Source organism: Cyprinus carpio, chromosome A10, assembly GCF_018340385.1.
Source record: "Cyprinus carpio isolate SPL01 chromosome A10, ASM1834038v1, whole genome shotgun sequence".
NCBI lineage: Eukaryota > Metazoa > Chordata > Actinopteri > Cypriniformes > Cyprinidae > Cyprinus > Cyprinus carpio.
The window spans coordinates 11,547,779-11,556,106 of record NC_056581.1 but is presented as its reverse complement, the minus strand read 5'-3'; the positions used below and the strand labels follow the sequence as shown (position 1 = coordinate 11,556,106).

The following is an 8,328-nucleotide window of genomic DNA, read 5'->3' as shown; positions in this document are numbered from 1 at the left end:
CATATCCATCCTCAGGGGGAGATTCCCTGAAATATTTCAAAAAGAGTTGAGAAGAAATAAGATATAAACACTCTTAATTGAAGAGCAGGCTGGGTATGTCTTACTTAGTGCTTTCGGCATTGTCAGTAAGACAGTCTGAATGCCTCAAACAGCCATCAAAACACAAGGAAAAAAACCGGCTACACTTCTCAGCCGAAGTGAAATGGTAATAACCCCCCCCCCCACACACCGCCTTCCCTTACCCCTAATGACTATGAGTCTGAAGACCACAATTTGGGGATAGTTTTGCAAATGGCTAATTCAAACATATGAAATAGGTTCAAACTACAACCTAATGTGCTCCTAGCATCATTGGATGAAAAGATCTCATTAAAATAATTAGAAGAGTGCCTCTTTGTTGTGTGCCTCTGAATAGTACAAGATGCTCTTCACATCCCATGATGCCAAATACAAGGCTGTCTGGATGCATAGCACTTCAGCCAATGAGGGCAAAAGGGCAAGGAATGGCTCTGTAATGATTCTGCTGACATGGTCTTGAGAATGCGCTCTGGGTTTGCAGCTGTGACGGGGTCTTTAACATGCAAAGTCTCTCTTGTGCTAATATAAATGTGTCAGAATTAAATCCAGTAATAGGAAACACGGACTATTGTTTTCAGCCCATTTCATTCTGAATGTGAGACTTGAGTCCTTCTAAAGACAATTTGTGCAGTAAAGAGGATGTAAACTAAATGGGTAGTTATTAGCTTCAATGATATTATGCCAAATATTGCTGCATGCTATTCATTTGCAGTTTTTCATTCTTAAGCATGAAAATATGATGAGAGAGCTGCTTCGTTTATACAAAAAAGTCTTTGTCAAGGCTCGCCATAACCATTATAAAAAAACTATGCATGGGGTTAAGTACCTCTTCAGCACATCAGCTATCTAGTCTGCAAAAAATTAAAGCAACACTAGGTAAATTTTGGCCCTAGTGCCATTTTGGAGAGTACCCACTGAATGCAAACAGTGTATGTTATTCTGTGTCAGCCGCACCACACGGATACGTTGTTTTCATTCAAATCAAAGCACAAACAATGTAGAAAACGTATCCATGTGGCGCAGCTAACACAGAACAGCATACGCTGTTTGCGTTCAGTGGATACTCTCCAAAATGGCACTAGGGTGACATGAAGGTGACGAATTGTTGAATAAAGTGTTTTTTTTTATTTATTTATTTATTTTTTTGCGCACAAAAAGTATTCTAGGAGCTTTGTAAAATTACGGTTGATCCCCTGATGTCACATGGATTATTTTATCAGTCTCCTTGCTACGTTTCTGGACGTTGATCGTGTAAGGACTCTTGCCGTCTATGGGAGGGTCAGAGAGCTCTCAGATTCCATCAAAATATCTTAATTTGTGTTTAGAAGATGAACGGAGGTCTTACAGGTTTGGAATGGCATGAGGGTGCGTAATTAATGACAGAATTTTCATTTTTGGGTGAACTAACCCTTTAAATTTGTCATAACCGCCACACCTGAGCTCTTGGAACTGGATGTGCTTGACAAATAGTTCATTATAAACACTTTAGATGTATGACACCTCTACACAAGCATTTAAGAGTCATAAGGATGTTTGTAAACATCAAAATACAGCACCAAACAACCATCTGCAATTGCTTAATTAAGAATGTGTAAGGGTAATCATTCCTTTTCACCTTCAGATAGTTCACCCAAAAATGAAAACTGTCATTATTTACTCACAGACAAGTGGTTCAAAACCTGTATGACTTTTTTCTTTGTGAAAATCACTAGCAGCCAAACAATTTTGTTGCTATTGACTTCCACTGTATGGACAAAAAAAGTACTGAGACATTTATCAAAATATCTTCTTTTCTGTTCCACAGAAGAAAAAGAACGTCAAAAAGAAAGTAGCCATCGATTTTTGGATGACATGAGGATGAGTAAATGATGACAGAATTTTCATTTTTGGGTGAACTATTTAAATGGTAGCAGATATTCAGTGTTGACTTGCAATTAATATGAAGATATTAACCATCTGTATAATTAAAACTATTTTTAAAATAGTTTTAGATTAAAAAAGCATTTGGCATCACGGGGGAGACTGATGTCACTGCCTGAAACGCCATGTCAAGTTTGTCAACTACTCAATTACTGCTGGTTGCATGAGACTAGTCCCATATGGTAGGGAAATGGCAAACAGTTCTCTTACCTCAGAGGGTCATGTTGTCCTTTCACTTGTCTTGGTTTCAGATCCAGACTATCATAAACATCAAGATTCTCTGGTTCCTTAATGTCAGTCGCATCATGTTGTTTGGGTTTATCAGCAGAGATGAGGTCAATTCGCATCTGAAGCTCTCGCTGGTACTCCTTCTCTTGCACCAGACTCTCAGTATCAGACTCTAAGGAGTCCCACATTAGCTGTAAAGGGGGCACATTATTCCTTGGACTAACGTTAGTCATTGTTCGTGTTGAATTTGACGTTTGTCTGTTCCAGCGCCTCAGGCCCGTTCAGCTCGTGATGGCGTTGTTGTTCTGACTTCTGAGACGATCGACTTCAGGGCTAATATCACAGAATCAACATTAAGGAGTGGTGAAAACACAATTAATTTTAATTTAGCTAGCGACGTTATTGACCGTGAAATGTTAATAGTTCACTCGGTTGTTGACTAACTTTACAAATTAGCTGTGTAACCCATGCTGTAATGTAAACGCCGAAATAATATAAAATTGTTGCTACAGCATCAAAACATTACTTCTTACACAAATCCATTGATATGCTCCAGATTTAAGGATTTTTTTTTACCTGCTATAAACATCGAAAGATGAACCGTTCATTGTCAGGGAACGTTTTGTTTGCTTAACTGTTGCCGTGGAAACAGACGCCATGCGCAGTACGATTCCTAGACCTTCAGACGGACACAAAAGCGTAGAACAGAAAGACTGGAGGGTTGAGGAGGCCACTACGTACTTCTCATATCTGCTAATGTTCAGGAAGAAAATATATTGTATGTAAATCGTGTCCATATACAAGAACTATTCTAAAATAAACTATTCATCACGTCCAGTGGAGTAAAAAGCTTTTTGAAAGTAATTTTAAACATTCAGGCTGAGGTTTACTGTAAAAACAGTGGATGATTAGCTTTTACACTTTATATACGACCTGTCATTATAAAGCCAAAATGGATGCAAAAAGCGAAATAATGATGCACTGGATAGATTTAAAAACGTTACCCTAATGACAGCGACACTTGTTCTTTATTAAAGAAAAAAGGTCAAATTTATACTCCAACGTTTCAGGTATATTAAAAAAAAAAAAAAAAAAAAAAAAATATATATATATATATATATATATATATATATATATATATATATATATATATATATATATATATATATATATCTCTATATATAAAACACGTACACAAACAGGCAACAGATTTATCCAAGAAATAAAAACACCAGACAGAGGCAGCATTGGGAGTAAGCCATCATTTTATTCATTTCCTTCAAAGCATTGAGGCAGTTTGAAAAGGCTTATGAACTTCACATTTCACAAGTCAATAAATAGGTTGTGCAATCTAGGTAGAAAATCTGTTCCCTGTGATCTGGAAATGTGACCCGTTAATCCCCTTTTTTTAAATTTCAACCATCTCTCTGCAAGTTGAAATCATCCAAAACGTCCACAAAAGTAACATTTTAGAGGAGTCCAACTACAGAGGGCAACAGTAAACATTGCTATGGAGGTAGCGTAGTGACTTTGGAATGGCTTAGTCAACCTCCTCAATGGTTGGGCCGGAGGATCCACCTCCTGGAGCAGAGCCGGCTCCTGGGAAGCCACCAGGCATACCATCAGGCATTCCACCTGGCATGCCTCCAGCACTCTGGTACAGCTTGGTGATGATGGGGTTGCATACCTTCTCCAGCTCCTTCTGCTGGTGCTCAAACTCTTCCTTCTCAGCAGTCTGAAAGTTTTCAAACACAGATGTTAAGTCAAGTTTGCCAGTGCAAGCTAGGAAAAGTAATCCAAAAGCCACTTGACTGACCAAATGTCTCAACTGAAACTTACCTGGTTCTTGTCAAGCCAACTGATGACTTCATTGCACTTGTCAAGGATCTTCTGCTTGTCCTCATCACTGATCTTGCCCTTCAGTTTCTCATCCTCAACAGTGGACTTCATGTTAAAGGCATAGGACTCCAGACCATTCTTGGAAGACACCTTGTCACGCTGCACATCATCCTCAGCTTTGTACTTCTCTGCCTCCTGCACCATGCGCTCAATGTCCTCCTTGCTGAGACGACCTGAAGTGGACTTCCAGTTAACCTCTGAAGTGGCCACCACAAAGTCTTTAAATATTTTAGGTGAAACGAAGAGTTGACTTACCCTTATCGTTGGTGATGGTGATTTTGTTCTCCTTGCCAGTGCTCTTATCCGCAGCTGAAACATTCATGATGCCATTGGCATCAATGTCAAAGGTGACCTCAATCTGGGGAACACCACGAGGTGCAGGGGGGATTCCAGTAAGCTCAAACTTGCCCAGCAAGTTGTTATCCTTGGTCATTGCACGCTCACCCTCATAGACCTAGAAGGGAGTAATTAAAACAAGATAGCATTGTTTAAAGTGATTTAAGAGACACTGGGTGGGATAAGAGACTAAACTCCTAATAGAACTATTTTGTACCCACCTGAATGAGCACACCAGGCTGGTTGTCGGAGTAAGTGGTGAAAGTCTGAGTCTGTTTGGTTGGAATGGTGGTATTACGCTTGATGAGGACAGTCATGACTCCACCAGCTGTCTCAATTCCAAGGGACAGAGGAGTGACATCTAGCAGCAGCAAGTCCTGAACGTTCTCAGACTTATCACCAGAGAGGATGGCAGCCTGGACAGCTGAAATAGAAGAGTGAGAAATAAGAACCTTGGGAAAATGTAGATGGTCAGATAGCAATGACCGAAGTCGCTCAGACATCCAAGGAAGGTTCTTGGGCCATCTTTGGTCTTTCAACCTCTGGTGGAAACTACGAATGGCAAGGAATCAACTTCATCACAGCAAACGAGAAAATTTATATATATTTTTTTTCCCCAAACAAATCACCCACCTGCTCCATAGGCCACAGCCTCATCGGGGTTGATGCTCTTGTTGAGCTCCTTGCCGTTGAAGTAGTCTTGGAGCAGCTTCTGAATTTTAGGAATGCGAGTGGAGCCACCAACCAGGACAATGTCGTGGATCTGAGCCTTGTCCATCTTGGCATCACGAAGGGACTTCTCAACTGGGTCCAAGGTTCCACGGAAGAGGTCAGCGTTGAGCTCCTCAAAACGGGCCCTGGTGATGGAGGTATAGAAATCGATACCCTCATAGAGGGAGTCTATTTCAATACTGGCCTGGGTGCTGGAGGATAGGGTACGCTTCGCTCTCTCGCAGGCAGTGCGGAGACGGCGAACGGCTCTCTTGTTGTCGCTGATGTCCTTCTTGTGCTTGCGCTTGAACTCTGTGATGAAGTGGTTCACCATGCGGTTGTCAAAGTCTTCTCCACCCAAGTGAGTGTCTCCAGCAGTAGATTTAACCTCGAAGATGCCATCCTCAATGGTGAGGATAGACACATCGAAAGTGCCACCACCAAGATCGAAGATAAGGACATTCCTCTCAGCACCAACCTGAAAAGAGGAATTAAGAGCATAATTAAGTATTTGTGTGTACATTCATTAAATTGTATGACACTCAAAACTTCGCTCAGACATCCAAGGAAGGTGCTTGGGCCATCTTTGGTTTTACAACCTCTGGTGGAAACTACGAATGGCAAGGAATCAACTTCATCACAGCGAAACTAAAGCTTTAATGAAAAAAAACAAACAAAAAGACCTTAAAAGATTCAAGTTTTTCTAACCTTTTTGTCCAGACCATAAGCAATAGCAGCAGCAGTGGGTTCATTGATGATACGCAGAACATTCATGCCAGAGATGGTTCCAGCATCCTTGGTGGCCTGTCGCTGAGAATCGTTGAAGTAGGCTGGCACTGTGATGACGGCATTGGAAACAGTCTGCAAAGAGAGTGCAAATTAGATCCCAACTGCCACTTGGAACTAAAGGCAGCAATACTACAGTTAAACTACAGCATAGTGCATGTCGCTCAGACATCCAAGGAAGGTGCTTGGGCCATCTTTGGTTTTTCAACCTCTGGTGGAAACTACGAATGGCAAGGAATCAACTTCATCATAGCGAAGCACATCAAGTCAAAGAGGAGTTAAATGGAGCCACCCCACAAACAGCTGAATGATCACTCACCTTTCCCAGGTAGGCCTCAGCAATTTCCTTCATCTTGACAAGGACCATGGAGGAAATCTCTTCAGGGTAGAAAGACTTGGTCTCACCCTTGTAATCAACCTGGACCTTGGGACGGGTATTGTCATTGATGACATTAAAAGGCCAGTGCTTCATGTCAGACTGAACAACACCATCATCAAACCTGCGGCCAATCAGACGTTTGGCATCTATTGGGGAGCAATAATATTAAATTAGTTCTATAGGGGTTTTAAGAAAAAAAAATAAAAAAATAAAAAACTAATCATGTCAGGATTTCGCTCAGACATCCAAGGAAGGTGCTTGGGCCATCTTTGGTTTTTCAACCTCTGGTGGAAACTACGAATGGCAAGGAATCAACTTCATCATAGCGAGTCATTTTTGGAATGAAAATGAATTGTATTAAATTATCACTTACCAAAGACTGTGTTGGTGGGGTTCATGGCGACCTGGTTTTTTGCGGCATCTCCAATCAATCTCTCAGAATCGGTGAAAGCTACATAGCTTGGAGTGGTCCGGTTTCCTTGGTCATTAGCAATGATTTCAACTTTTCCATGTTGGAAAACACCTACACAAGAGTAGGTGGTCCCGAGATCAATACCAACAGCTGGTCCCTTGGACATTGTGTCTATATAAAGAAAAAAGGAAATTACATAATTAATGAATTGAACGCTATACACTGGAAAACAAAAATGGAAGAAAGCAGGGAATGCTTTCATTAACTAATAATACACAGTTGCGAAACCGCAGAACACCAAGTCCTGGAGCACATGCGGATGCGCGTCAGACCACGTGGCTCCAGCTTCTAGAAGCTTCTACGGTGAATTCAAAATCAGACTGATCAAAATCGATCTTAAATTCAACTTTTGTAAACTTTACTGTTATTGTGCTAAACGTGTCCGTGTACATTTTAGAATAATAAAACGATAAGCAGTATTATGTGACCAAAGACAAAGCCGATCAACGCTTGAGGTCAGGTGAGGCGCGTGACAAGATCACGAGGTGCCGGTTGCGGTTATTGTTCTCTAAGGCATTTTTATTTGTAATTAGTAGCTGTAATAAGAATTTTAATCTTTCAGAGTTGCTTAAAAAAAACTGAAAACATAAAACGCTGTCTACGGAAGCGTAACAACTTTTCAAATATAATTCAATAAAATAAATATCAATAACGGAATCATAATGTAACGTTAATGGTTCAGCACACCCGGAAAATATTCCACATGTTAAAAAAAGAAAATTCAGCTCTCTTTATAATTAATTAAATAGTGATATACTACATGCAAGCAGAGAAGCAAATATTCAATATGAGCCAATATAACCAAAAAAGATAGAACAAAGAACTTACCAAGTTGGAAATAACCGAGATGGGTGAAGACGCCGGTTGGGGAGCTGGAATGGCGACAAACTGCCTCGCTTTGCTTAGAAGAGAGACCGGTCGAACGTTCTAGAACACTATATATTGCCGGGAGCCGAGCCAATGGAATTTCAGATGACTCAGCTTCAACCCGTAAGAACCAATGTAAAACCGGAATATTCAGTTTAGCCACGCCTACTATGGGAAGAACCAAGGATATAACTGGTTGAAAAAAATCTAAACCACCACCCTCAGGTTTGCCGCAAACCGCTGTCTATGCGGAACAGTTTGTCCCATACATGTGAATGAAATCAGCCTGCATATACACTGGAAATGCGTCGATGATACAGCAAAACAGAAATGTTTGATGAAAATATATCAAACCGTCGCTTAGTAGATTACACCATGACAAGCACATACAAATTGAAAACAACAAATGTCAAAGAGTTCAGTGACATTTGTTTGAAACTGTAAGGTCTTGCCTAGTGAAGAATATCAGTCAACCCCTGAAAGAAATACCATTAATTATACAGACTGAGAATGTTCTAGGTATTTTACAATACGTATAAATCACGTTGAAATATAATAATTTAAAAATGGGTTTAGAATAAGGTGATAATACTCCACTGTGCATCATGAAGAGCTTTGTGTTAAAGCACGAGGAGCTTATTACGCAGCGCCG

The 8,328-nt window shown here is 40.5% G+C and overlaps 2 protein-coding genes and 4 non-coding genes across 6 annotated transcripts in view; all 6 read right to left on the bottom strand.

The window, feature by feature from the left end:
* Positions 1-3,227, bottom strand: part of LOC109097327 (jhy protein homolog) — a 15,008-nt gene extending 11,781 nt beyond the window's left edge. The window contains exons 1-3 of the mRNA XM_042765233.1: positions 2,803-3,227; positions 2,209-2,559; positions 1-26 (exon numbers count right to left, since the gene is read on the bottom strand). The exon at positions 1-26 is cut by the window's left edge and continues 503 nt beyond it. Coding sequence (XP_042621167.1) covers positions 1-26; positions 2,209-2,459 — 277 coding nt within the window. The 5' untranslated portion in view covers positions 2,460-2,559; positions 2,803-3,227. The remainder of the gene's footprint in view (positions 27-2,208; positions 2,560-2,802) is intronic.
* A 246-nt stretch (positions 3,228-3,473) lies between these two features.
* LOC109097342 (heat shock cognate 71 kDa protein-like) lies at positions 3,474-7,794 on the bottom strand. The gene is made up of 9 exons (XM_042765234.1): positions 7,638-7,794; positions 6,711-6,920; positions 6,278-6,483; positions 5,881-6,033; positions 5,095-5,650; positions 4,683-4,885; positions 4,381-4,579; positions 4,066-4,298; positions 3,474-3,961 (listed from the first exon to the last, which is right to left on the bottom strand). Exons 2-9 carry the CDS (start codon positions 6,913-6,915, stop codon positions 3,767-3,769), a joined length of 1,950 nt encoding a protein of 649 aa, XP_042621168.1. The 5' UTR covers positions 6,916-6,920; positions 7,638-7,794; the 3' UTR covers positions 3,474-3,766.
* LOC122146539 lies at positions 4,953-5,048 on the bottom strand. Its single transcript, XR_006161050.1, has one exon. It is a non-coding gene; the product is annotated as a small nucleolar RNA SNORD14 (small nucleolar RNA).
* Positions 5,723-5,818, bottom strand: LOC122146540. Its single transcript, XR_006161052.1, has one exon. It is a non-coding gene; the product is annotated as a small nucleolar RNA SNORD14 (small nucleolar RNA).
* On the bottom strand, positions 6,119-6,214 carry LOC122146542. Its single transcript, XR_006161054.1, has one exon. It is a non-coding gene; the product is annotated as a small nucleolar RNA SNORD14 (small nucleolar RNA).
* LOC122146541 lies at positions 6,571-6,666 on the bottom strand. Its single transcript, XR_006161053.1, has one exon. It is a non-coding gene; the product is annotated as a small nucleolar RNA SNORD14 (small nucleolar RNA).
* Positions 7,795-8,328: the final 534 nt, after the last annotated feature.

Bases quoted from the DNA above. Each gene is read 5' to 3' on its own strand.
- LOC109097342 (XM_042765234.1), bottom strand. From the start codon at position 6,915: ATGTCCAAGGGACCAGCTGTTGGTATTGATCTCGGGACCACCTACTCT. The intron at 4,886-5,094 runs GTGGGTGATTTG...CTTCTATTTCAG, and splicing joins GGCTGTGGCCTATGGAGCAG to CTGTCCAGGCTGCCATCCTC. The intron at 4,299-4,380 runs GTAAGTCAACTC...AGTCCACTTCAG, and splicing joins CACCATCACCAACGATAAGG to GTCGTCTCAGCAAGGAGGAC.